Source organism: Aspergillus aculeatinus, assembly GCF_003184765.1.
Source record: "Aspergillus aculeatinus CBS 121060 unplaced genomic scaffold BO66scaffold_98, whole genome shotgun sequence".
In the NCBI taxonomy this organism is placed as follows: Eukaryota; Fungi; Ascomycota; class Eurotiomycetes; order Eurotiales; family Aspergillaceae; genus Aspergillus; species Aspergillus aculeatinus.
Window position 1 is genome coordinate 29702 of NW_020291567.1, and position 26650 is coordinate 56351.

The following is a 26650-nucleotide window of genomic DNA, read 5'->3' on the forward strand; positions in this document are numbered from 1 at the left end:
CATTGGCAGTCCTGTGCTAGCTGTTCCGGAAAAGGATTCCACGCTTGAACTCCCTTTTTGTCCGTCTGTTGCGCTTGGGATTGAGCTGTCTTGCACGGCTTGACTTGAGACAGACGCGGTTGGCACAATCGGACTGGAAAGAGAACTAGATGAGAAACCTGGCGATGTCTCTGAGAGAGCTGCGCTCGTACTTGACAAGGCTTGTTGAAAAGCTATATGTGAGCTAGCAGTAACAACGGCACTAGCACTGAAGCTTGGCGAGGCTCCTACGGTTATAGCACTCGTACTTGTTTGCTGAGCAACCAAGCTACTTGAGCTTGTCAGATCGCCTTGACTTGTCGCGCCTGTGTTGGTTGAAAGAACATCAGCAGTAGGAATAGGCGTGAACGAAGATTCTTGTACAACGGCGCTTATGCTGGGCAAAGTCTGCTGCAAAGCCACACTAGGAGTGGAGGGCTCTCCTTGTGTACCTGTACTTGCTTCAGCTAGAACTGTGCTAGAAGATATTTGCTGACTGGTTGGGGTCTGGGAATCCACGGAGGTTTCTGGAACAGCGATGCTGGAACCGGTCGTGTCTACCTGAGCTGTGGTGCTTGATCCAGCTACAGGTGTGCTAGATGTAGGTTGCTGAACAGTCGAGGCAATCGTGGGTAAAGGCTCGTCAGTCGAAATGCCGGCTACTGTCGCGCTGGAACCGGAGGCTTCTTGGACTGTCGCAGACGTAGACTGTGGCAAATTGGTAGGCGTCACAGGGACGATGGTCAAGAGGTCTTCATCTCCTTCGTCGAGGTCTCGAGACCCAAGTGAAATTGCAGCCGCAGGAGATTCATGCGAGGCTTGTGACAATGCACCAGAAGACTCCAGGTCCCTGGGTTTGTGAAGTAAATGAGCGATCGGGCCGGCCGAGCAAGGATAGGCGAAGACATAAAGAACGAGGGCAGCGTGGATTAGATGCATCTTGTAGAATGCGAAGCGATAGACTCGGGAATAAATGTTGGTGGAATATGCAAGAGAACGAAACTGTAGAGAAGGGACGTGGTGCGAATTGAAATCAACATGGCTTGCAGATCGGGTCAGAACAGCTATTTACCCATTCTGGCTTGAACGAAAGGTGATGAACAAGCAAGAACGATTAATGAGAGACAATGGCAAGAAAGGCTCAAAGACAGCAAAGAACAGTGTTTGGAGGGTGAGGACAGCCATCTCTTAAGCCCGGCCATTTTATTCAGGTCTTTGTCCAGCGGGAGATGAGACAATCAAGCCCTGAGTGGAGATGAAGTGGTTGGCTGAAGAAAGACGAGTTGCCGCGCGACAACAAAAAAAAGAATCCATGCATCATGCAGTGTTGCACCATCCACCCGGCTTGATTGGCAGTCCAGCATTGTTGCATTGGACAGGATCTTGTCGATCATTTTGTTTTGTTGAATAAGATCGGAGTGAATCAACAACACAGCCACCAGAGCTCAGTATTGACCGAAAACATGGCTTACTTGGAAAGCCTCACGTTTTACTATGATGAGACACTACAAAAATAGACAAGACAACCCATTTCTATGGCCCCAGAACGAATCGTCTTCTTCGGCTACTAGTACAGTAGCTCGTATAGTGCCTATTATATTGTTTGACTCCTCTGTCCGCATTCGCAACTTGACATGGCGACAACTCGACATCCAGAACCAGAACATGGCGATTGTCCTCAATTCAGTGCAACGATAAAAGAGTCACTTATTCCCTCAAAGGCAGTGATTTTACCGGTCAACGCTTTCGAGTCCCCATAGTAGTGGAATCGGTAAGTCCCAGCCTGCAGCGAATTGGGATTGCCAGTGTTGTAGTAGTCGTCTTCGATCTCCCACTGAAGAGTAACTTGGCTATAGCCTAGCACTGTGCTTGTCCTGACCCAGTTGTAGACAAGATTCCAGTCTGAATCTTTGCGGACCACCACCCAAGAGCCTGTGCTCGGATCAAGTCGCTCCACAGCGGCAAAAGTCGATTCCTGCCGCAAATTATTCCGCGGATTTGCGCCCACGAATGTCACATTGACCGTGTCCCCAGGGTAGTAGGTGGCATTTTCATGAGACGAGACAACATCCCCGAAGGCTTTTCCCACAGGGGACCCATCATATACCACACCCGTGATAAAGCTTAATGAATTTTCTGTGTTAATCGGAGGCTCCAGACCAGTGGACAGTGATGGGAGACTGGCTGTATTGGGCAGGTCCCCAAGATATGGTAGATATGTCAGGGTCAAGTTCACATATGCAGCCAGCGTGTTCGGGCCGTAGAGAGTAGAAGCCCCCTCGTAACGTTGAACTCCATATTCCTCCTCTGTAGCTACGTAGTGCGCATAGCTATTCGATGGAGCCCCCAAAACAACCAGAGGATTCTCGACAGAAAGCACATCCTTCGCAGATGTCGCGATAGCTTCCTTCCAGCGCCTGCCAGACATTGTAGTCGCCTCACTGGTAGAAATGACGAGAAACAACTGCCCTACACGCAGGACTTGGATGTCCACGATGTTGGGCGTCCAAGCATACGGCTGCGTGACAGCACCAACGTCAAGTAGAATTTCCTTAGGCGCCTGGCAAGCCTGCTGCGCCGCCGACGGCTGGTGGACGAATGCGCGGGCGACGTACCACAAAGGATTGGACTCTGCGGGCCCAGTGCCATTCTGAGTGAAGTCAAAATACCCCGGCCCATCAGTAGTGCCGGCGGCAAATGAGAAACCTAGCGCTGCCGAGCACGTAGTCAAAGTGCTCGAGTTGAAAGGTGACTGGAAGGTGTAGTTCGACATGTCGCGGTAGACATGGAACGAGCGGACCTCGTTAGGCAGAATCTTGGTCGGGTTCGTGTCCAGCTGGCTGTACAATGTCTTTGCGGCCTCATACTGACGTCGTCCGATCTCGAAACAGCTTTTTGCGCCGTTATCTTTCTCGGTGAAGTAGGGCCCCCGGCCGTGGCAGTCTACGGGTTTCCCGCCACAAGTGCTGTCCGTATACTTACATTGTTCTCCCGAACCATCTTCACACCAGGCTCCGAGGACATTTGGACTGGTATCGCCGACATTAGACTGAGAAAACCCTGCGACAAAGCCATCCGCAAAGTTCTCATCGTCCTGGACGCTCCTTTCGAAGAGCCACGCAGCGACGCCTTTGTTATCCCCAGTGACCAATGTATTGTTTTCATACATAGACGTTCCATGGACGGGGAAGAAGGACAACACCGCTGTTGTTTTGCTGTCGGATGCTCTATCAAATCTCAGAAGTGTCAACGTCTTGTCGACATTTGCCGGATATTTCGCCTTTTCATCTGCAGGATTAGCATCGTAGGCATAAGGGCTTCTGTTGATGTTGGCGTCTTCAAGATCAATAGAACCGAAGTTGAGAGTCCCGGGCTCCAGGCTTTCATGGGCCCGCTGAATAGAGAGTAGAACACCATCCACGACAGCTTGATAGCTCTGCTTATCGAAGCCCTTGGTTGGAATTTGAGGAAGGAGGTAGTTCATCCATGCGCCTGGGCCGGAGTGGGAATGAGTCCCGGTGAGAGCTAAGTTCTGCTCTCCATATCGGGTATACTCGCCACCTAAAGCGGCGAGGCCTTCAAGTACACCATACCGCACAGCAGTGTCGCCCGTCAAAGCATCCAGTACGAGATAGATGAAGGTATCGCTTGTGTTCTGTGGGTTCGCCACAATGAAAGCGCGGGAGTAGATCCTTTGTCGCAGGCCAGAGCCAACCTGATCCAAGCTCGCATAGCCGTTGAAGATGACTTCCGCCACGGGCCTACATTGACTCAGTCAGTCGTTCTGCGTGATGGGAATGTGGACTGCATCGATTTACCCCGTGATATCCGCCTTTCCTGCGCCAAGTAAGAAGGTCCCGTTCTCCGCCGCGGAAGACGCAGAAGTTGCCGCAGATGTCGTGGTCGCTCTCTGTTTCCATTGCAGCCGGGACTGCACCCTGACCGGCTGATTGACGTTGGAGTTGCTAATCAGCAGGAACAATTGCAGCACGACAAGTGCTGTCGCTACGCTGCTCACGAGGGCTAAGCCAAGCTTGAGATTCGCCATGGTGGTCGGTGAATCGAGTGTATTCGAGCAAGCGTCACATCTGGAAGCTTAAAGCTCCTCACCAGGGAAGAGGGGTCCTTATCAGCTGCTTGCATTCAGAACAGACCGAGGCAGGGACTGTGACTGCGCATGACCGGACAATTTGGGGAGGATATTGAATATGTACGCCACAGCAGGGTCCTTTTGCAACCTCTCGCAGGGATGGATGGTGAAAGGGAAACTATTGGCGCAGCTGCAGGCGGGAAGGTAACATAAAGTGCTTCTGATCACCCCGTCGTCATCCGGGACTAAGCTCAATCAGGCACGCAGAATCCGACCCCGCGCAGCAAGACGGCGAGGATGCCTTGCCAAATCTTGCCCAGGGTGAGAATAGATTGATGATAAGCGTTCAGTTCAGCTTGGTTGGTTGTTGTTTCAAGAAGGTTGTTTGTGATCACCGAGGACACGGGCAGCATTCCGCAGGGCGGCGGGGAGGGGAAGGAAGGAAAGGAGAGAGAAGGAAAGGACTCAAGCTCGGGAGCTTGAGCTGCGGTCATTCAGGAACACCAGCCATTCTGTTGGCTCAAGGTTTCTGTCACGTGGACAAGGTGATGTATCAGTAATTGGAAACTAAGGTAGAAGTAGGCCTGAGAAAGGTCAGATTGATCTAGACAGTCAGGTATTTTGATGTATTATTTATGCACATGCATTGCCTCAAGAGACAACCAGCTCTTCTAGCCTAGCCAATTCAAAAGCACAAAGAAAAGACAAGCACACGACCTTTCCTGCGCCATGCTGCCCGACAGTGGAACGCCGCTGCATGATCTCTTCGAGTCTGTCCGACCAACTCCTGGATTCAAGGAAAACCGAAGCAATGAACTTGACTTGTGAACAGCTTATCACAGAAGCCATAACAAGAGAGCATCCAGAAAAGAAACATTCATGACATAGATCATCCAGCAATGCAGTGGACAGATATGCTGGGCATAACACCGGACAGTTCCCAGATGAATGAGGAACCATCGGTGGTTCTAAAAACCCGCAAGTCCTACTCACAAATGAAAGTTCAATCAATCAATCATAAAAAGTCATCCAACCATCTATCCATTTGACATGATAGAAAAGATCAGAAAAGAGCTAACACAATAGGCAGAGAGGGATAAGAACAGGAAAAGCAAAGCCGCTGGGTGTGTACAGCATGATGTTCCCCGAAGTACTCACAGAAAAGAAGCTATAAAATAAAAGACATCCCTGGAGAGCAAGCATGGGCAAATGGAATCCAGGCTTTAAAGCCTATTCCATCTCCACACATAGAAGCATGTACAAAACAAGAAGATATAAATCACAACTCCAGTTCCATGCATCAGGCCATTATCACATGTCGAAATTATCATCAACGTTGAAGATCCCGGGCTCGCCGCCTTCACCAGTTCTCTGAACGCCACTCATACGGTGATCCATGTGGTTGCTTGACACCTGTTGGGCCCGAGGCCACGTCTCGGTATCCTCAACCATGTGGTCGCCAGTGTCGTTCTTGAAGTGGTGGTCGATCGAGCTTTCGTTCACAAAGGTAAAGCCCTTGAAATTGGCCTGCAGACCGGGAGACAGCGGTGTCCCCGCAGGCATCAGCCCGTTGGCAAGAGCGGCTGCGCGGTCATTCAGAGAGTTGTTGTTCTCTAGGGCATTGGTGAATTCGGGGTCGAAATTGGAAGTGTCCGTATCGGACTTGAGGACAGGCTTGAAAGGGGGTATCACCTCCTTGCGACCCAGTGCCTCCCAGTCAACATCGTCAAAGAAAGGATGGGCCATGAGCTCCTTCGCGTCGCCCTTGGCGCCAAGACGGTGCTTGGGGTTCCGGTTGAGCAAGCCCTTCACAAAGTTCCTTCCCTCTGTGCTCAAAGCATCACGAGGGAAACGGACCTTGCCAAAGGCGATGTTCTTGTACATCTGCTGGGTATCTTCGGCATAGAAAGGACTCCAGCCGCAGCACATTTCGAAAACAAGGACTCCAAGAGACCAGAAATCGACCATCTTGGTATAACCTTGTTCATCAAGCAATACCTCCGGGGCGAGATATTCGGTTGTTCCGCAGAAAGTATTTGTGGTATCGTTTTGGGTGAGGTTTGCCTTGGAAAGGCCGAAATCACAAAGAGCGATATGACCATTGGCGTCGAGGAGGATGTTCTCCGGCTTAAGATCACGATACACGATATCGTGGTCGTGAAGATGCTGTAGGGCCAAGATCAACTCGGCAATGTAAAACTTAGCACGCGCCTCTTGGAATCGTCCTTCTTTCTGGAGATGCCAGAATAGCTCGCCGCCGGACATATAGTCCGTGACCAAGTAAAGGTCGGTGGGTGTTTGAAAGGAGAACTTCAGCCCGACGATGAAGGGAGAAGCGGCCATAGCTGTTCGAACCAGAATGTTACGCTCACCCAAGGTATGCGCAACCTCCTTCTTCTGGATGATGACCTTCTTCGAAAGAACCTTCATAGCGTAAATACGCCGTGTGTCCTTCTTCTTCACTTGATACACCTGGCCAAAAGTTCCCTTGCCAATAAGCTTCAAGATCTCGAAATCATTCGGTCCCACCTGCTTTCTCTCTGTCTTCTCGAAATGCATCTCCAGGTGGATCTCTCCGGACACCTGAGAGTCACCCGCCGCACGGGAAGCCAAAGGAAACCACCCTTCCAGGCGGCTATTGTCTTCCATCAGATTAATGCATAGTCGCACGTGACCAAGAAAATCTTCATGGTTGCTCCGATCATAGACGGACACATCAATTTCCGACTCGTCCCCGAAGACGTCGCTGTCCAGTGTTAGCGATGGTCGGAGACTTGGATGCAAGCGCCATGTGGCATAAAACACGGAATGAACTTACAAAGTCGCTTCGTGATTCCAATGAGGATCAGTGACAGGAGCCCGACCACCCCTCAAATCGGGACCGTCTAGCGCGCTGTTGTTGCTACTCTGTCGACTTTTCATCGGGATCGCCATCGGCCGTCCAGCTTCGGGTTCCAAGCTCTCCTGTTCCTTTTGCTGCCGTTCCAGCGAAGCGTCTTCTTCCTCTTTGGCACTCTTCGAAATCGCTTCATTCCATTCAAAAACGCACACCACATAGGGGTCAAATCCGGGTCGCAATCCCCTGGCCTCGGAAATCTTGACAAACAGCTTGCCCTTCAGTGGTGCCACGGGCGGGCCATTAGACGGCGACGGAGTATCTCTCTCGGGGGGGAAGGCCTCGTTGAGCTTCCCGGCAAGCTCGTCGGTAGAGCTTGTTTCGTCGCCGGACTGGACTGGTACGGGAATTGATGCTGGAGGAGGCGATGTGACCGGCTTCTTGTCCGGTTGCGATCCTTCGTTGGACATGGCCCGTGGAGTAAGTGGGGGTGTGTTCTTAAAGCGCACAAGATCCGACACGGTTCCAGTTAGCTTCGCCAGATTCTCAGAAGTTATGGAGACAAGTGGTTTTTCGTGTTCGAGTAGGGGAGCATCCGCCAAACATAGGGTATCTGACATGTAAGGAGGAAGAGAAGGGTTGGAGAAGTGTGTGGCAAGGACAGGGTCGTCAGAGACGCTGGAAACTGGCAGGGAGGTATGACGACGGGCTGGAGATTCGGAAGAAGACATGCTCCCGGCGGGCGAGAGATAATTCTTCAACGTAGTGAAAATAGAGCTCATGCCTCTGTCCGAGGTAAAAGAACCAGAACCAGTCTCATCCGACTCTTTCTGCAGAAGGGCACAAGCGGAGTGGTACGGGGGTGTAGGTAGGTTCGTGGGGGGTAATGTCTCTGGTACTATCATATTCGTCTCAAGATTCTGATCCGGCGAAGCGACAGATAACTTGGTGTCCGTAACCTCCGGGCGCTCCATCAAGACAAAGGAGTCCGAGGGTGAGGAATTGTGACCAAAAGTTTGAGAGTCCCGACCTCCTCCAGCGGACATATCCGACTGGAAAGAATACGCGGAAGCACGAGTCTCAGAAGAAGAACACCGGGTGTTGGGGCGACGAGTATTATTATTTGAGGGAGAACCAACCTGGAAGTAACTGGAACTTAGGGAGGGCAGACGCTTATCTGCTAGATCGGGCTGTGGAGTCGAGATTCCGGTTGGCGTCGGACTGTTTGAACCGATCGAATCTTGGTTGTCTTCCTCTTGCACACCGCTGCTACAGAACTAGTTAGCCACCGCAGAGGAAAATGAAGATTTGTTGGATCGGCCGCGACACGGAAAGCAGTAAAACCGCAAAGCGCCTCAGAACACAACGACTGAGTGACAAGAGATCAAATAGATGGCTTGGGGGGGAAAAAAACTTCAGGGCGGTGCAGATGTGAGCCAAGACAATGAGGATACAAGACTTTGCGTCGTTGGCCTATCGTGGTTGACTCATGATGCATGCAATATTACGCAGAACATAAGTGACATGTAAGAAATGAGTAGCATGAGGGCATTCAGGTTCGGAGTGTAAAGGCCGAACCTTGGTAATCCTCATCGCGAGATCGCAACCATGTGGTGGCGGATGAAGTATCCATAGTAGAAGACTCACCTCCGGGGTATGGGCTGCTTCAACATCTCCGCATCTCCGCGCGATTGGGTTGCACTCTGAGCAGCAGCCATGATTATGTTCCCATCCGATAACCAAGTCCTCCGCCTAGCGCACCGGAATTAAAGATCGTCGTTCTAGACGTTGCGACGCGAAGGATGACGTAGTGGAGCGTGAGGTGAGTCGAGGCCGACTAGCGAGCGACAAAAATCTCTCTTCCGGAAGATGTAGGAGAAGAGATCTTAGCTAGAAAACGTTTGTCGGGGAGATGATGTTGGGGAGTATAACCCAGGGGAATTTGCGGGATGTTGGATCCGATCGGGTTCGGATGACAGGGCGATGTGAGAAGAATGGGGAGGGGTAGAAGGATAGAGAAGGCGGGATTAAATGACCTGTTGGGTGGTAGAAAGGTGTTAAAAGCAGAAGAGCCAGAAGTGGATCCGAGCGAGAGAAAATGTTGAAAGAGGCGGAGGCGGATGAAGTCAGGCGCAGATTAGGGGGGAATTCGAAGTGGAATTGTAGTTAGTTATTGGGGGGGGGTGAGTAAAAGGGAACTGGGTAGGGTAGGGTAGAAGGCTAAGCTTGGTAGGTAGGGGAAGAGGGGGGGCGAATAATAATGCCACAGGGCAAGAAAAGAGAGAGAGAGAGAGAGAAAAAAGAACGAAGAAGTGATCTTTTTTCTTTTCTCGCCCAGAAAGGAACCCAATGAGTTCGTCCCTTTTCTTTTTTATTTTTTTTTTCTTCTGGTTCTCGTTCTCACTCTCAGCTTTGGGGCGAGCTGAAGAAACCCGAAGACAAGAGACAAGACACGAGGAGGATGAAATGAATCATTGGAACTTACAATTACTGCCCGTCGTCAATGTGGGTTGCAAATGGAGCCTTAGCGTCAATCAGGCCCAGATGGACAAATGGCGGGCGGACACCGGCGGATAGCGGGTTCGGTTGGTGCAGTGAGTGGGATTGAATCAGGTAAGGTAAAGGTAGGTGGTGGGTGGTAGGTAGTAGTAAGTAGTTGATGGGTACGTAGATGAATCGTGAGTCGGTTGCTCGTCTGATCGATTTATATAACCCTGTCAAAAAATACCAACACATCAAATGTTAGAAAGAGAGAGAGAGAGATCTTTCATGGTTCACACCCTTCAAGAATCTGGCAAATGTGGAAGTGATAAGTGTGGAAGCAAAGGGTGGTGGCGTTCATGCTGTCCCAAAAAAGAAGAGGAGGGAAAAACAAAAAAGAACCAAGTGCCAGTCATAGACTCAAGGTGCCGCTGAAGCCGCTGAATGGATCAGGGACTTGCAGGATACCAAAGGGGGATGAACTTCAAAAATTGCGGACAAAAAAAAGCAATAGAAAGAAGGTTAAGATCATTGAAGGCATGGGCTGGATTACGGGGAAATCGAACCAATGGTGAGGGGGTAACCACGAACCAGGTGAATAATCACACTTGAAGATAGAAGAAGTAACAGTCAGGCGATGGTCGAAGGGTAGTATATCGCGCTCAACGACGAGTGCAGGCAGACACTTGTGGTGATGCTGGTGGTGATGCTGGGGTATACAATAAGGTCGGGCGGGAATTTGCTACAAGTAGGAAAACAATCAATCATGCATGAAGGATAAAGAAGGTGGAAAAGGGAATTTTTGAGGCCATTGATGAGGCGGGCAATAATGTTGTATATATGCTGTTGTAGGTTTGTTGGCCTGTAACAGAGCTTATAGTCCAGGGGCTGTTGAACGGCAATGAAACACAAATCTTGCACCTACCTTAGTGCGGAGTTGCCTTAAGCAGGAGAAGATAAGTTAATGATGGAGGCAAAATGCCACCTTTTGGGGACTCAGGAACAAATCACAACCAAGTAAGGCGAAAGGGCTCGCGCGGAGTGGAGATGGCGGTGGTTTGGACAAATGAAGAAATAGAGTCGGGGGCTTGGGTTGGAGCCACTTGGTGAAGTCAACCACAAACCGACTCGCAGGGCAGCAACATTATGGTCCTTTTAGGTATTACCGCCAGTGCTTGCCAGTGCTTGCCAGTGCTTGCCAGTGCTTGCCAGTGCTTGCCAGTGCTTGCCAGTGCTTGCCAATGGATAGATGAATAGCAAGGTGAGAAAGAAGGAGCCGTGATAATATAGTAGTAGTAGCGGTAATGGTTATGATAGTGTGTAAAAGGAGCAATAGTAAAATCAAAGTAAGTTAGCAGCCGCAGAAGAACAAGAATCATGGACCCAAAACAATAGCTGCCTTGGTAGTTCGAAATGGGGCCTGAAACCGACGGAATGGACAGAAACAAGCAAGCAGACAAGCAAGCAGGAAATCAAATCCTAAACCAAACTCACCGCATCGAACTCCTCGGGGAAAGGAAAGAGGAGGGGGGGAGTCATCTGAAGATAAATATGAACCCCGAACGTTGATTGTCCGGCCAAGAGAAGCAAGAGAAGAGAAGCAAGAGCTTCAAGCCGCTGATGACTCTAAGGAGGTCTGATGATGAGCAGCCACTCGGTGCATGATTTGCCTCTTGACTATTTGGGATCAATGATGACTGATTATCCGCCCCGGTGAGCGTCACTCCATGGTTCATGGGGGAGAACCGGGCATTCTCGAAAGTCTGCCATATTTCTCCTTACCATCTACCATCTCTGCGTGTGGTCGGTAGTAACCGGTCCGAGTAAGGGGATCATCGAGATGCCGTTCAACCACAGCCCAGGACGTATCAATTCAGATCTGTGTGCGATCGATCTTCCATCTGTTCCTTGACATTTGCTTGGATCTGGTGTCGACTTTTCGTACCTCCTTCCTTCCACCATACATCGTACAGTAGTACCATGGAAGAAAGGGCTTTCATTCTTCTTTCTGGGCAACACCATCTGACAACGGTCCCCGCGATACAGGAAGTCTATCCAAACTATACTACTCCGTACTGTACCCCCGGTTCCTCCAGCGATGCTATAGCTTTTCTCCCCCAGGCTTATCCGCTAAGCGCCGCGCGACCTAAAGTTCTACAATTAAGAACTTCCGGATGATAAGTCCGCCCGCCACACACACCACCACCACCACCACCACCACCACCTACTCCTCCTCTTCCTCCTTTCCCTCTTCTCCTCTTTCTCCTTCAGTCCGTCCGTTCGTTGCCTTGCCGGCATCTGCAACGGGGTGGGGTCTCCTCGGCGACCAACGCTATCAACGCAGGTCATTGAAAATGGATGATTGATTGACAGAGAGATTCTAGTCGGCGGATGAGGGGATGGGTGACTCGATCATTTGGCTGGCGATGATGCTATTAACTTGAGCTGCAGGAAGCTGTGACATTTCATCACCGATGTCACCTTTGGGTTGTCGCCTATGGACTACTAACTTAAGGGGATTTTACTTCCCTAGTAGCTCTCGACCGGACCGGGAGTAGACCGATTACCTCCTTAGGAATGTCTCGCTTCCTGAAGTGGTTGCCTTGGCTGTCATGGAAGTATGTAAAGTTCTCGTCCGAGTACTGTATTCCCCTTGCCGTGACAGCCACCGGAAATCGGCTCACCTTGCTGAAGAAATCCGACCAGGGATAATTAGTATGATAAGAGATGCGATTTTTTTTGTGACATCACACTTCCGCGGAGTATTTTCAGCTCGTGTTTGTTGTGGTCGCGGTCAAAGCCGGATTATCTCAGATGGGAATATGAAAGGGCAGAGCCTTGCCGGCTGAGATGATGGTTACTCTGCAGCATACATGAATCTATTTTCGGGGGTAGTATAGCCGCAATGCCGCGCCGCATTTACGTACAGTACAAGACAAGCAAGCCTTCGATGTCGAGTCTGCTTCGCTTTACTGTTTACTGTCGATGTCATCCTCGGGCTTTCCGTGCATTCCTAATTTCTTAGTCAGATGCCCTAAGTTAACTACGAGTTGCGCAACAGCATCCCCCCTCCCTTCTGTCCACTAAAGTCGTTCTTGTCCCAACTAAACAAAAGTAAGACGACGATGATGATGATAATGAACCTCGTAAACGTGAAAAAAACCCAGAGAACCACATCGGAAACAAGCGGGATTTCCGGGCTGACCATCTCCTTGCATGTGCACCTCACGAATTTCAGGGCCGCTGAGCATAGTACATACATACATACATGATCAGTGGGGAAGCTTTGCCCACACAATACAACATCTATCTATTACTGCAAAGCTACCGACTTTCGCGCGTCATCGCAACAGTGGTCGTGGGGGAGGAAAGTGGAGCAGGATAGTCGATCTCCCAAGACAGCTGGTTCGACGGCAGTGACAGCCGAGAGACGCAGTCAGTCAGCTTGACTTTCTGGTCTTCACTAACGCACGCACGCTCTAGGAGGAGAGATCACTCCATAATGCATTGTTGTTAGACTTTTTATCGGGAGGCAGGTAGAAAGAAAAACAGCTTGCAGCTGCGCCCGCGGATCGAAACGATATCTTTTGTTGAGCAGCCTCCAATAACAAGAGGGATGGCCCATGTAGAATTACTGATAGACTTTCTTCCTCCCGGCTTCTAGTCCAAAATCCTGCTACGCAGTCCCCAGTGTCACCACCGGCCGTTTTGACGATCCTAGGGTTGTTGCTTGGGTCGGCAAGGGCGACCTGTGATCAGTGAGGCCGGTCACCTGCAGCAGAAGCTGTGTAAGCGCGATCGCCGGGCCACACGCTGCAGCAACAGCAGCAGCAGCAGAAGAAGAAGATCCATTGCTCCGGAGTAAACCACGCCGTGGAAGAGATAAAACACTACGGCGTACTCAGTATACGATAAGACATGATCGCCCTTCAACACGATCAACATGATTGCACGAGGGGAGGTCCCCCCGACCCCCTCAGAGAGATGCATCTGATATTCAACGCGTGCGGAGAAGAGGCACCCTATCATGGTGGGGTTGGGTTGGAGATGGGGGCAGATGGGAGGGGCAAAGGGTAAGAGGGGTTTCAGAAAGTGTCCAAAAGTCAAAAAAGAGAATGTCCACCGCCTTTTCCTCTCTACAGCATGTGAAGCTGGCTGCCGGGATGAAGCGCAGGCGATACGTTCTTACGTACCTTGTCGATACCAGTGGTTAGTTAATGTCTGTGCTTACCTTATCGCGATAGCGTTGGATGGTTGCTCAAGCCCTCATTGAGCAGCAGCATTATGCAGTGCTCCTGGACCTGCTCATAATACCGAGTAAAACCACCTCTTGCCATCCGCGAAAAATCCCGCATACTCATACTGCAACACATGGTGGGGAGGAGCCCAAATGTCAATTGAAAGCCCGCAGATAAGTTTTAAAGGAGGTTTTCCGGAAAATCAGAACTCAATGCAAGCGCTAATTAAGTGTCGGCGATCGACGGGGCAAAGGAAGCGATGACATCATTCGGCAGCGAGTGTCAATGGGATCGCGCCATTGAGGGGGGCAGAAGTGGAGGAAAAGGGCAAAAAATTGGAGAAGGGAAGGGGAAGGGGAAGGGGAAGGGAACAAAAAGTTTTGGCACGTGGCAAGGCAGCATTTTATGTATGCCTGAGGCAAGAGTCTCGGTCTTCAGGCCTGACTCACGTGATATATACAGCATCCTCGGCCAAACTAAAGATCCGCGTCCGACCACCCTCTTGGTTTAGCGCGACAGGCAGCGGAAAGGCACGTCCGAAGGCCCGGCCTCTTCCTCCACCTTACTCTGTTTGGCGTCCGTCCCCGTTCCCTCCTTCCATTCACTCCAAACGGTCGCTCGCTGTCAGTCAACGATGGCCCGCAAACTTCGAGCGGCTGCCCAAGCAGCAGCTCAATCAATGAGTATGATATTCCCCTTCCTGCCTTTCCTGCTAATTCTTCTTTGGCTGCTTGCCAGGGCGTGCGTGCGTGCGAAATTGAATCCGTGATGAGCGCGAATATTAATTTCCGTTTAGGGAATGCCGCACCTCCGCTCCCCGATGCCTCTGACGAAGAAATGATCGAAGCACCGCCGTCGCGTGGCTCCTCGCCTGCTATGCCAGATCCTGGCGATGCGTCGGACAAGGATCCGGATGTGGAAGGCCCAACGGACCCGGCCCCCGAAGACGAAGAGGCGGCAACACCTGCACAAGATTCCAACGCGCCATCCCGGGGCGACACACCAACTCGCACTGGAGGTCGCATCTCAGCCATCCCGCGCAAGCGTCGCATAGGTCGCCCCCCCAAGAACCGCCCCCCAGACTGGGATGCGCCCGACGACGGTTCCGCCCCCGCGCCGATTCATGTGAGCACGCCTGTCAAGAGGAGACGAGGACGACCTGCTGCCAGCGGTGGACGTTGGGCGCGAAATCGCGGACCGTCGCATGTTACGCAGGTTCCAATCGACAAGGAAGGAAACATGATGGATGTCATCGACGATGAAGTGGCCCTGCCCGACGACCCTGAGGGTGAGACGAAGGTCGACAAGTGCGGGAATCTGCTGGGTGGCCGAGATTACAGAGTTCGCGTCTTCACACTTCTGAACCGTGGCGACCGGAAGTACATGTTGTCTACAGAGCCGGCCCGCTGCATCGGATTCAGGGACTCATACCTGTTCTTCCAGAAACACAAGTTCTTGTACAAGATCATCATCGACGATGACGCGAAGCGCGATTTGATCGAAAGAGAAATCATCCCACACTCCTACAAAGGTCGAGCTATCGGCGTGGTCACTGCCAGATCCGTGTTTCGGGAATTTGGCGCCAAGATTATCGTTGGAGGTAAAAAGGTCGTCGACGATTATCATACCCAGGCTGCGAGAGAACGGGGAGATGTGGAAGGTGAACTCGCTGTCCCCGAGGACAGACTTCCGGGCCCGGGAGAATCTTATAACAAGAACCAGTATGTCGCATGGCATGGAGCCAGTAGCGTCTACCACACTGCCACACCCGCAGCCCCCTTGCCCACGGGTAAGGTGGTGGATTCAAAGAAGCGCAAGGTCACAGTCACAGGCGACAATTGGATGCTTGAGCACGCTCGCGAAGCAAGGTATGCGTTTTCTTGTTGCTTGATTTGGCTAGTCATACGATGCTGATTTTATGGATACAGCAACTTCAACAGCCTTCTCTCCCAGACCCGCCGCATGAATCTGGATGGTCAATATGACATCCACACCAACCTCATGCAGTACCCAAAGATCATGCAGCCCTCTCATGCTCGCTGGGAGCGAGTACCGCCTCCTGACCCGCGCCTTGCGAGTCGACTGGCACAGGGAATGTCGACCCTCAGGTTGACGAATGGTAAAGACACCAACGAGTCAACTGTTGTGGCGGATAGGGAAGCCGATGAATCGATGGATGACGCCGGCGACACGACGGCAGTAACAACAACCGAAACGACCGATCCTGAAACCACTACCATATTCTCCTCTGTCCCCATGGCTCTTTCTCGTCGCTTCGCCATCCACGATGTCCATTTTGAAACCGCCCCGCATTCAGGTCTCGGCATTCCCGGCCCGGACGGTGATGTCCACGATGTCGGCTCCAATGGATTCCTCAGCGTCGCTGATCCAAAGAATGCCGAGTTCATGAGTCCGGAAATCCTTGCGGAACTCCCGCCGGACTGCCAGGAAGCTCTTCTTGATGCCGCCGCAAATGAATTGCATTGGAAGTCGAAATGGGCCAGCGAGGCCACTGACGGAGCCCGTAGCAATCCGCTCAAGAGCTACGCCTGGTTCCCTTGATGTGTGCCACGTTCTCCTTCCCCTTCCCAGGGCCAATCCTGCAGGCAAAATTGAATAGCTAGCTATTCTGAGCCATACCCCATCGCGTTTGGAGAGCATTGCAAGGAAATAGCTGGCCCGGGACGGACGAAAAAGTATTACGATAAATGTTCCTTTTCCGACTACTGATCATGCAATGGCGTCTTCTTTTCCCAGGTCTCCTTACATATCCGAGAGTTCATCCTTTCACTCACAAATTCGATCCAAATTCGGCACAGGGACGGAGGTGTCAGGTTTCCACGCGTTCTTACGGATGGGTTCTTTCATTGCCCCCCATTTTTCACCTTTATTTTTTTATTTTGCAGAAGGGTAAACACCTCCTTGGAGTTGGCGCTTTCCGATTCATATCAATCGATCAATTGGGTCCCCCCTGAAATGTGTATTAATAGCTTTTCTTAATCTGATAGCTGAAGCTTGACTTGCGTCGTCTTTACCTTCTGGCCCTGGAGTAGGATTTTTTCTCACGTATCAGCCTACCTCGCATGGGGGATGCCTGTTGAATGGGAGATGTCTGAGCGTAGACGGCCAGGCACCAACCTATACTTCATCCACCTCATTCTCCGCAAGAACCTCTCCACCTGTCATTCGGAAAACATCGACCATTCTCGATCATCTATCCCGAATAAAGAGCAGTTAACGAACAGTCACTTGTGAATGTCCAAGCGATACAATTTTGACCTTGGTGTATCTCATCCTTTGCAAGCGGTAGGGGCTTGAAGATGGTCGGGCCTAGGCTGGTACTTAGAACCAGTCCGACCCGTGACCGGATCGACTGCCCGAGGTCCCATGGACCGTTCGCCAGCCAGCTGAGCTCGATAGTATGTACCTACCTAGTCTAGAAAGCAACTTTCTAAGGCAGGATGAGTAACGCCTCCAGGCTCCAGCATGATATGTCTTAAATTAGGCCAGAAGAACGGGCAAGCTCGCGGGGGAGGTGGGTGCAGCACGGCAGGCAGATTCTTTGCGGGGACTCAATATAAGCTAAGCGCACGGGCATTTTGAAATTTTTTCAGTGGTTTAGGCAGTATTCAATAGTATCTAGTTGTGGACATTGATTCATTCATTCCATTCCATCATGCGAATGTAGTAGTAGTGTTGTGGTGGTGGTGGTGGTAGTGGTAGTAGTAGCGAAAAAAAGGGCAAACGCAGCGCAAACGCGGCTCAACTCCAAGACGCAAAAGAGAGAGACAAAAATAAGAAATGGTGTGAAAGAGCAAAGCACGGGAAAAAAAAAAGAAGCGGCGCAAGGGCAGACGGCACAAGATATTCTTAAGATACGGGGGACAGAATTACAGAATAAAGCAAAGAATGGGGGGGTGCACAGCGCCCCCCGATCCCCACTTATCCCATGGCCATCTCGGCGCGAAGCTTTTCCAGCTCTGCTTCCTCGTCGTCTTCCTCGATGTGCGTGGGTTGGGTTTTGACTAGAGGTTTGAGGTTTAGTTGTTTGTGTTCCAGAGATTGAGCTTGCTGGGAAAGTAGAGGAGTAGTGAACTCACGTTCTCCGTTGGCCGCGGCGGGTAACCGGTTGAGCTGGTCTGCCACGGGCACGGTGCCGGTCTTGAGCATCCGCTCGTCCATCGCCTCCTGCTCCAGACCCTCGAGCTCGGCCTCCAGATCGGCCTCGTCCGGTTGTTCGGTGATGGAGCTGCTTGTGATGGCCTGGGCGATCTCCTCGCTGAGTTGGTGCTGTTCGCGGAGTTTGTCCCTGTTTTGAGTGCCCACTGGTTAGCCCCCGGCTGCGCCGCCACTTCCAACCATAATAAACATATGTATACACGTACATCGTCTCGTCCACCTTGTCGATGGTCATCGAGCCATGGATCTGCGTCATCGCCGCACCGGCCGCCTTCATGGCATTGAGAGTCTCCTGGTTGATGTTCGCCGCCTCGATCGAGTAGATCTGCTGTTCGAGCTGTACGATCTGCGCGGTCGTCTGCTCGAGGTTCTTCTCGTGGTTCTTCTTCCGTCGCAGGGCGTTTTTGGCCGCTGTTGGTTTAGAACATATTAGTTGTCTGTGCATTCCATATTTGTTGGACCACTCTCCCGCGACCGTTTCCCCGGACGTTGATTCACAGGAAGGAAAAGAACATACCGGTCTTATTCGTCGTCACGTTCTTCCTCGCAATCGCATCCTGCTCGTCCATCTGGCTTTCGAGATACTTCTCGCGCTTCTGGAGCATGTCCAGCTGCTCGCGGAGCATCAGGATCGCCTCCTTGGGCGCATCTTTCCGCTTCTGAGCGGCCGCTCCGCCGAACCAGGACCACATTGTTGATAAGGACTGTGTGTAGAGAAGAGGAGAGTCTAGAATGTGTGTGAAAGACGGAGTATCTCTATGAGATTCTGCGTCTCACACCGATCCGCGATATAAAAGCTCGAGAAGGGGTGGGTTGTTGGGGAAGAGCGGCGAGTTTCCTTGGAGGGGGAGGGAAGGCGGTCGAGGAGGTGTGAAGTGGGATGAGGTCGCAATAAGTGGATCTCACTCGATCGGACCCGGGAGTTAGTGTCGGAAGATGGGAGAAGGAGATCTGTAAGTCTGCCTGAACTAAATAGAAGACCAAGTACACAACAGTGTCTAGAGTTGAAAGCCGGTGCAGGAGGCAGAAGAGGAGGAGTGAGAAGGCAACGAACCCAAGTTGGATGATAATCCGCCTGCCCAGTGGTTTGGTTTTCCCCTCGTTTTGGCCCTATGACATACACGCTAAGCCTATCGGGGAGGTCACCGTCACGTGCCCACGTCATTTCCCGCTGCTTCGATATCTTCTCAGGCTTTCCTTAAGTTCTGCATCAATCCAACTAAATCCACCAGCTATGTATGGTCCGATGAAATTTCAATAAACGTCGAAGGGATGAACGCCCCCCTTCCTTCAACCCGCAGTTTTCTCTCGGATCTTCCCTCCCTCCCGATTGATTCGAAAGTCCGATTTCTCGGTTGGTGCGTCGGAACTTTCCCTGATGTGCAGCTACTATTCCCGTATAGAATTTATATAGATCCGGGATGATTCATTTGCGTTCCCTTTAAACCTCGCACAATCCCACCTCATCCGTAGAAGCAGATGCTAATTCAACTCTTCAGCGTGAGAACATACCTAATCCGAACAGGCCACCTCGTTCTGGAGCACAACTATCCCCACCGTAAACCCCCGCAAGAGCCAGCCTCGGTGTTGGTCGACGTCAATGCCGTGCTAGAATCGGTCACGGCCGAGCTATTGCGCGTGGGTGCGTGGGTGACTGTGCTCGGGTATGTGAGAAGAAGAAAACCAAGCCAAGATGCCGAGGATGCTGGCCCTGCCTCCGTGTTCCCGGCTATCTACATTGAAGCTGTGCTGGTGATCCCGGCGGGCGCGGTGGCGTTGGGGGAGTATGAGCGGATTCTTCGGGACTCATTGGAGGTTGAACGGCGAGTGAGGAGGGCGGTTTGAGGTGGAGGTGGAGGTGATGGAGTATTAAGCCCAATTTCAGCATCTACGTATGCCCTGGTGATCGGAGCCATGCTATGCAAGTCTGAACGTTGCACTCAGATTTCAGAGTAGGGGTCATCGCATAGATTTGGACCATGCCCACGATGCGCTAATCTTCGGTTTCAGCCATGCAGAGATTTCTTTATGGGGAAAACACATGAGCGTATGATTCTTTCTCCAATTCATGCATGCTCCTCTCAATGCAAAAATCCCTTTCTAAATTAAACCTCCATCTTTGTTTTCTCCGACACAGCCCCCCTCTCACCTCGTTGCATTTGTCGCTTTCGTTTCATCTCCAAATGCTTCTTGTCCTCCTGCATCCGCCGAATGAGAGTACTCCTCTCTCGGATCTTGTATCCATACTTATAGAACACGAACGGAATCGGGACAATCAGAACCTCCAACAATCCCAGCAACGTACCAGACCAGTTCGGCCCGATGCCCGAGTACATGTACGTCCCCACCAAAGGCAACACGCCGCCCAGGATACTTCGGATGACCGAGTTACCTGCCATGGCTGACGCCGCATAGACGCCATAGCTGCCCGCCAGGTAGTTCGTCGCATAGATGAAAACCCCCGTGTTACCCGCACCGAAGGGGATCCCCGCCAGGATCGGGACGATCCAATGGACCGAGGCCGGAGAGCCGGTCCACGCAAACCAGAGCTCCCCCGCGGGGATCAGAAGCGCGGAGATACAGACGATCGACACCATGGCTTCCGGGGCGGGCTTGCCGGTTTCCGGGTCGATCTTGTGGCTGTTGATCATGCGGCGGATGAGCGGTTCGCAGGCGATGGTGATCAAGCACCCAGTTCCAATACCTAAGAAGGCTAGGCCGGATAAGCCGAGAGACCAGCCGCGGATCTGGCGGAAGACGATGGGGTAAGCTGTGAAGCATAGGTATAGAATGCCATAGACGATGGCAATGTAGATGTTCCAGAAGATACTGTAGAAAGTACCACGTTAGTCTCGCGTATCGGGGAAGTGTAGAAAGAACAGCTTACCAGATCGGCTCAGTGACGGCCATGACAAATGGACGACTCAGATTGACCGTCAGCAGTTCCTTCAGACTAGCCTTCTGGTCGTAACGGCACCACCAACGCGATTCACCAGTTTCTTTGCGCAAACGGGCCGCCTTTTGCTGGAGGATAATGGGCCCATAGGTCTCCTTGAGTATGCACGAAAGGATTAACGCAACCCCGGACAAGATCAAAGCAATCCAATCCATCCAACGCCAGCCCAAGTACTGCGTCACGAACCCTCCGACTATGGGACCGACCACTGCATTTCTAGTCAATTTCTTTTTCTGGTCTTCAGTTCTCAGATCGAACATTTGCGCATACCTGGACCATTGAGGGGACCAATACTCCAAATCGACATTGCCAGTGCGCGCTGATCATCGTGCGAGATATCCGCAACCATACCTGGCGCCGTCGAAATCATCACACTGCCGAAAAGCGCTCCAATGAAGCGGCACACAATCAAGGTGGCTAGGTTCTTGCTGACTGCGCAGGGGATGATCATGATTGTGAAGATTGCAAGGCAGCCGACAGAAACGGGCTTTCGCCCGTAGAGTTCACTCAATGGAGCCATGAACATAGACCCGATGGCAAGCCCAATCAGGTACATGGTCAGTCCCAGAGTGACCACTGTGGTGGAGGCGCCAAACTCGGCGGCAATTTGAGAAATGCCAGATGTGTAGGAGGTTGAATAGAGAACTCTGGTATTCAAGAAACAGGAGGGTCAATCCTGGGGACCTGAAACATTCCGAGTGTAGGGAAGGATGATTGTAACTCACATAATCAGGGTGTTGTACGAAAGAAAGAACATCCCCATGGCTTTGTATCCGAGGGACCAGTTCTTCGGGTTGGTCCTGTCGAATTCATCCTCCCAGTCGACCTCATAGTTCGGGTCGGTTGTCCCAGTAGTGCCAATCGATGTCACCTTTCGCGCCAGTGAGGGTATCGAGATGCGCGATGTCCTCGTATTGATGTTGGCCAGAGCCTCTATCTGATCGACAGTCTCGTCGGAAGATGTTGTTTCCGCGATGGAGTGGGCATATCTCGTGGTGGTCTCCTCCTCGCTGGGACGAATGCTTTTGTGGACATCTTGGGGCGGGGTCTGCGGGGACGCCATGATCTTTGCTGGCTGTTATGACAGCCAAGGCACCGGTGTGAGTCCGGTATATAACGCTCCAAAGTAGAGACTTGCTCTATCTAGCGATGTATTAGATATTAAGACTAGGAATGAGGTTCCATGAGCTGAGTTGGTTTGAAGGCCTTCAGGATGTGGCTGTAATCTTGTTCTCCCGTTTCGTACAATAGGATGTAGGCCGTTTAAAGCTATCACATGGGTAGCATTCAGGTCCAGATGTAGCAAGGACCCCAAGGTTCAGCTTGAAAGAGCTAGAGATGTATAGAAAGTGGCGAGATGGAGAATAAATGTCCAGAGGGGCCAGGCACTGGAGCGAGAGCTAGCCCTCTTGAAGGAGTGGGATTGACATGGTCAAGGACTTTTTTGAAGATTAGCGGCCCTGGGACTCTAGCTAATTCGGTTCAGGAATACAATTTAGGCTTAAGATTGGCGAGAGAGCAACGAGAGAGTGGGGCGACAATCTTTGCTGATAAGACTTTGGCGATAACTTGTAACTTCTCCATTACTGACTTGACCACCGGTATCGCATGTTTGTATGACTCGACGATCTGGCACTCTTCGCTTGTACCAGGAGGGTCTGCAGTAGTTTCGGGATTTGATCAAGCACTACCCTTGTCTGTAGGGTAGGTCAGGTTTCTCTGCATAGCGATATTCCTAGGATGCCGGATTGGTGCTCCTGCTTCGATCCCCGGTTTTACCCCAGATCATGATGGAGCTCATACTCATGAATATTAAACTCATGGGTCATCCCCGTGGAAAGGTGGACACTGGACACGATCTGGAGAATCGCGTTGATTGACGCACCACATCCATGCAATGACTGGAAAACAAAGCACGTTACAGTCATTTACAGGCACGAGCCAATCAACGGACTTAGACAGAGATCGCAGGTCGGGTCCGGTTTGCCGCCCGTGCCGGTTTGCCGATCGACCTACAGGCGTTGAATTGTTCAAGGTTCTTATTCCAAGGCCTTGCTCGGTGGTCAAGGATGATATGAGTCCTCCTGCATGTTTGGGCCCTCAATTGACGATTGCGAGTGCTGATTCGAGAGGACTCCAATACATCTGAACCTTGGCAGAGGCCCATTGTCGTTGACTCGTCCCATAGAGTTACTCCCTCCATTATGCGGTCTTTGAGGCCCAACGGAGCGCTGGGAAGCTGCGCCAAAGGTGTTTAAACTGTGGATTTTATGTGCCAACAAGAGCACCAGGTCTCTATGATCTAGAGCCATGGCGAATAGAGGGAGTATCAAGCTGTGCTCTCAAAAGGCATCAGCAACTGCCCAGACTAACAAGGTTCGGGACCCACCGAATGGGATATGGAGTGTTTCTATTTTCTCGACAGGGCCATCATTAGAAAGAGGCCGACATCGTTCATCTCAACCAGCTGGGCTCGGGTCTCCAGACTGCATCTCGTCGACGTTCACGACTATCGGACTGAGGATTTGGTGGCCACAGTCACTGACAAAGCAGGTTGCTGTACTGTACACTGTACGGAGTACATAGGCACCGGATTAATTAAGACATTCCGGAAGATCGAATGGAGTCTCGGACATTTAACCTTGAATGGACTGACGACCCATTCGTGCTCGGAATCATCCCGAGCGACAATCCGGCCAAATCGTGGTGGAATCACGTGGGCGCATGTGACATGGTCTGGATTGACTCGACTGTTGAGTTACTCCGTAACACTCCATAAACTACAGTACTCAGATGCAACATACAAACACTCATCAAGTTCGACATTCTACTTGCCATCTCTTGCCCTGCCGCAAACCTGGTTGAGCAGCAGATGTTGGAGCGACATCGCGCAGCCTAGAGCCATGCTCCACTCTACTCGTTTTATGAGTAATCATCAGTTAAATGCGAAGGATGGTCAAAGCTCACTCTCAATGTCCCGCGGACACCGCGGGATGAACAAGCACCGCGCTTGTGAGACATCGTTCTCCTTTCTAGATTTCACTTCAATTTCACGGCAAGCCCCATACTTTCCAACTTCCAGACCTCCACTCCTGCAGAAAAGTCCGTGACATGCCCGGTAGAATGCTCCGGTCAACCAACGAAAGGCTTCAAGTTGTGGATCGCTGCATCGCTTTCTAACCGAGGCGACTAAATTTGGATCCCGTTCGAAGCGAACTCAACGCCCATGGCTCGAACCGCCATGGTGCTACCTCCGATAGGCTCGTGGCTCAGGGACACGGTTCAATGTATTGGCATTAAATATCTACCTGGCCTCGAATTCTTCCCAGTTGTCTAGTTCTTGGAGTCATGGTCCCTATGCCACCCATCATATAGACTCGAAACCGCCACCTTTGTGCTCAGTTTAGCCCGGTTTTGGCCATGCTTCCTGCATTAGTCGCCGTGTCCGGCCTGACCTTCCTTTACCTCTATCATGTCAATCGAGGCATGACCGGGGTTCCAGAGGAAGTCCGCCGTCTGTCTCCTCACCGCTGGACAGTTGAAGAGATCAAGAACGCCTACGAGGACGCGATTCGTAATCCTGTGGACGTCGAAAGCAGTCTGCCTCCTAAACAGAATCGTCGCTACATTGTGATTGGTGGATCGGGTATGTCTATAGCCCTGAGCTGTCTGCAGGAAATCTCCCGACTGCGGATGCGAACAGATAGCTGCCAGGTCAAGAGGGGCCCATGTGCAAGAAGCACCTAACACATGCTAGGACTTGTCGGAAACTGGATTGTCACACATTTACTTGCTCGCGGAGAGAACCCGGCAGCTATTCGAGTTCTAGACCTTCAACCACCTCGTCATGAGATTCTCGACCAGGGAGTCACGTTCTTCAAGACCAACATTGTCGACGAGGGGGCCGTCTCGAGCGCCTTTGCGCACCCATGGCCTGAAGCCGTGGCAGCCCTGCCGTTGACCGTGTACCACAACGCGGCAGTCATCCGGCCCGCCGAGCGTCACAAAGCTTTCCTATCACGGTGCCGCAACGTGAACGTGACCGGCACCGTCAACCTGCTGAATGCTGCCAAGAAGCACGGCGCAAGCTGTTTCATCTCCACCTCATCCGGCTCCGTCGCTCTGCGCAGTGGCTCCTTCTGGCTCCCTCCCTGGCGGAAGACCCCTCAACACATGGTCCAGGTGATCAGCGACGCGACCCCTCTGCCCCAGGAACACTACGATTTCTTCGGCAACTACGCCGTCTCCAAGGCGGAAGCCGAGTCCCTCGTTCGCGCCGCGGACGATCTCGAATCCAACTTCCGCACCGGCTGCATCCGACCCGCGAACGGCATTTACGGAATCGGGGAAGAAAACAGCGCAGGGGTGACAACGATGTATCTGAAGACCGGCGGAAACACCAGGTGAGCAGGGCCCTTCCCCCTTCCCCCTTTCCCCGCAAAATTCCCTGGTCCCCTTTGCGAAACAATCCGCCCCCTAACCTCTTTTTCTTCTACCCAAAAAAAGCTGGATCTACCCGGTCGTCCAAAACTTCGTCAACGCGGAGAACGTCTCGATCGCGCACCTACTCTACGAACAACGCCTCCTCGAACACACGGCCACCCCCGCAGAGCTCCCCAACATCGGCGGGCAGGCCTTCCTCGTCACCGACCCCAACCTGGCAATCGCCTTCAGCGACCTCTACCTCCTGCTCAAGACCCTGGCCAAGACCCCCGTCGAGTTCCCCCGGGTGCCGGCAATCCCCTTCTTCCTGCTCTCCTACCTCGTCGAGTGGTACTCCCTCCTGCAGCATCTGTACCTGCCGCGGCTGCTTCCGCCGGTGCCGAGCGACCTGGCGCAGCTGCAGCCGGGTCTGTTCGCGATCTCGAACGTGCACGTCATTGCGGACGATTCGCGGGCGCGGAGAAGCCCCGCGCAGGGCGGGCTGGGGTACGCGCCGCCGATCGGGACCCTGTACGGGATGTGCAAGCAGCTCGAGGATTGGAACCGGCGGGCGGATGTCAAGGCCGCGGAGGCGGCAGCGAAGAAGGGGATGGTGAGTGTTTCGGAGGGTGGAGGGGTGGATGTCAATCTGGTTGTGCCTCCGACGAAATTGTAGGTTGCCCTTGAGCGGGGCGGCAACTGTACAGTACGCACACATATATATACATACTTCGCTTCAGAATCTGTACATACACATGGGACTTACCACAGCTGAACAGGGCGAGCAACCCACCCTCGCACAGAATATCAAGATGACCAACCCAGCAAAGAATTCAATCATAAATACGAAGTGAACATATACCCAAAACCCTACAAACAAGACTACCCTCATAAATCATAACCCCCCCAAATCATCCCCAGCCATCCAAACCCAACACCTACAGCCTCGACAACCCCTTCGTCTCCCCCGGCGCATGATACTCAGGCACCTTCATCTCCAACGCCGCCCCGCGATACCCCAAATCCTCCGCCGTCAACACCGCACATTTCTCCCCGATCAGCAATGCCGTCTGCAGTTGCCGGGAAATATGTCAGCTGGATGAAGCCCCCAACTCAAGAATCAAAACAGCCACCGTGAAACCTCGGGCAGAGAAGGGGTGGGGGGGAGGGCAAGAAAAACGTACACTATAAGTATTACACCCCACATTATCCGGACAGATGGAGAGATCCGCGACCTTGAGGCCCTGCACGCCGTGGACGTTCAGGCGCTCGTCGACGACTCCACCCTGTGGGGCGAGGGCGTTGCCGGCCCGCGGGGCCATGCTGCAGGTTCCGAGGGAGTGCCAGGTTGTTTCGACGTGGCGTTGGACTTTTGATGCAGATTAGTGTGGTGTCTCTTTGGGTCTTGTGGGAGGAAAGAGGTTTTGATA

At 52.1% G+C, this 26650-nt stretch overlaps 10 protein-coding genes across 10 annotated transcripts in view; 5 read left to right on the forward strand and 5 right to left on the reverse strand.

The window, feature by feature from the left end:
* Window positions 1–1560: 1560 nt before the first annotated feature.
* Window positions 1561–4419, reverse strand: BO66DRAFT_396662 (neutral/alkaline ceramidase; the record flags this gene model as incomplete). The annotated part of the gene is made up of 2 exons (XM_025648531.1): window positions 3837–4419; window positions 1561–3779 (listed from the first exon to the last, which is right to left on the reverse strand). Coding segments are annotated over exons 1-2 (2308 nt in total), but the record flags the coding sequence as incomplete, so codon positions are not given.
* An 824-nt stretch (window positions 4420–5243) lies between these two features.
* On the reverse strand, window positions 5244–8977 carry schA (serine/threonine protein kinase SCH9). The gene is made up of 4 exons (XM_025643036.1): window positions 8592–8977; window positions 8084–8213; window positions 6927–7996; window positions 5244–6854 (listed from the first exon to the last, which is right to left on the reverse strand). The coding sequence occupies exons 1-4, from the start codon at window positions 8660–8662 to the stop codon at window positions 5420–5422; spliced, it is 2706 nt and encodes a 901-aa protein (XP_025497661.1). The 5' UTR covers window positions 8663–8977; the 3' UTR covers window positions 5244–5419.
* Window positions 8865–9547, forward strand: BO66DRAFT_396664 (uncharacterized protein). Its single transcript, XM_025648532.1, has one exon. It carries the CDS (start codon window positions 9294–9296, stop codon window positions 9519–9521), a length of 228 nt encoding a protein of 75 aa, XP_025497662.1. The 5' UTR covers window positions 8865–9293; the 3' UTR covers window positions 9522–9547.
* Window positions 9548–14303: 4756 nt separating this feature from the next.
* Window positions 14304–16313, forward strand: BO66DRAFT_260179 (nuclear localization protein Npl6). The gene is made up of 2 exons (XM_025643037.1): window positions 14304–15531; window positions 15592–16313. The coding sequence occupies exons 1-2, from the start codon at window positions 14432–14434 to the stop codon at window positions 16223–16225; spliced, it is 1734 nt and encodes a 577-aa protein (XP_025497663.1). The 5' UTR covers window positions 14304–14431; the 3' UTR covers window positions 16226–16313.
* A 1287-nt stretch (window positions 16314–17600) lies between these two features.
* BO66DRAFT_396668 (ESCRT-III subunit protein SNF7) lies at window positions 17601–18620 on the reverse strand. Its single transcript, XM_025648533.1, has 3 exons — window positions 18360–18620; window positions 18049–18253; window positions 17601–17972 (listed from the first exon to the last, which is right to left on the reverse strand). Exons 1-3 carry the CDS (start codon window positions 18532–18534, stop codon window positions 17606–17608), a joined length of 747 nt encoding a protein of 248 aa, XP_025497664.1. The 5' UTR covers window positions 18535–18620; the 3' UTR covers window positions 17601–17605.
* A 494-nt stretch (window positions 18621–19114) lies between these two features.
* On the forward strand, window positions 19115–19687 carry BO66DRAFT_416375 (nuclear telomere cap complex subunit Ten1; the record flags this gene model as incomplete). The annotated part of the gene is made up of 2 exons (XM_025649595.1): window positions 19115–19200; window positions 19342–19687. The coding sequence occupies 2 exons, from the start codon at window positions 19115–19117 to the stop codon at window positions 19685–19687; spliced, it is 432 nt and encodes a 143-aa protein (XP_025497665.1).
* A 130-nt stretch (window positions 19688–19817) lies between these two features.
* On the reverse strand, window positions 19818–22008 carry BO66DRAFT_260264 (MFS transporter). The gene is made up of 4 exons (XM_025643039.1): window positions 21524–22008; window positions 21069–21445; window positions 20730–20991; window positions 19818–20671 (listed from the first exon to the last, which is right to left on the reverse strand). Exons 1-4 carry the CDS (start codon window positions 21859–21861, stop codon window positions 19948–19950), a joined length of 1701 nt encoding a protein of 566 aa, XP_025497666.1. The 5' UTR covers window positions 21862–22008; the 3' UTR covers window positions 19818–19947.
* Window positions 22009–23072: 1064 nt separating this feature from the next.
* On the forward strand, window positions 23073–24228 carry BO66DRAFT_260207 (uncharacterized protein). The gene has a single exon (XM_025643038.1). It carries the CDS (start codon window positions 23198–23200, stop codon window positions 23906–23908), a length of 711 nt encoding a protein of 236 aa, XP_025497667.1. The 5' UTR covers window positions 23073–23197; the 3' UTR covers window positions 23909–24228.
* Window positions 24219–25896, forward strand: BO66DRAFT_337776 (putative 3-beta hydroxysteroid dehydrogenase/isomerase family protein; the record flags this gene model as incomplete). The annotated part of the gene is made up of 3 exons (XM_025644340.1): window positions 24219–24444; window positions 24556–25201; window positions 25305–25896. The coding sequence occupies 3 exons, from the start codon at window positions 24219–24221 to the stop codon at window positions 25894–25896; spliced, it is 1464 nt and encodes a 487-aa protein (XP_025497668.1).
* Window positions 25897–26426: 530 nt separating this feature from the next.
* Window positions 26427–26650, reverse strand: part of BO66DRAFT_424602 (mitochondrial 54S ribosomal protein bL17m) — a gene marked incomplete at its 3' end in the record, with an annotated part of 1151 nt that continues 927 nt past the window's right edge. Inside the window, exon 3 of the mRNA XM_025650179.1 lies at window positions 26427–26589. Within this exon, the coding sequence (XP_025497669.1) occupies window positions 26427–26589 (163 nt within the window). The remainder of the gene's footprint in view (window positions 26590–26650) is intronic.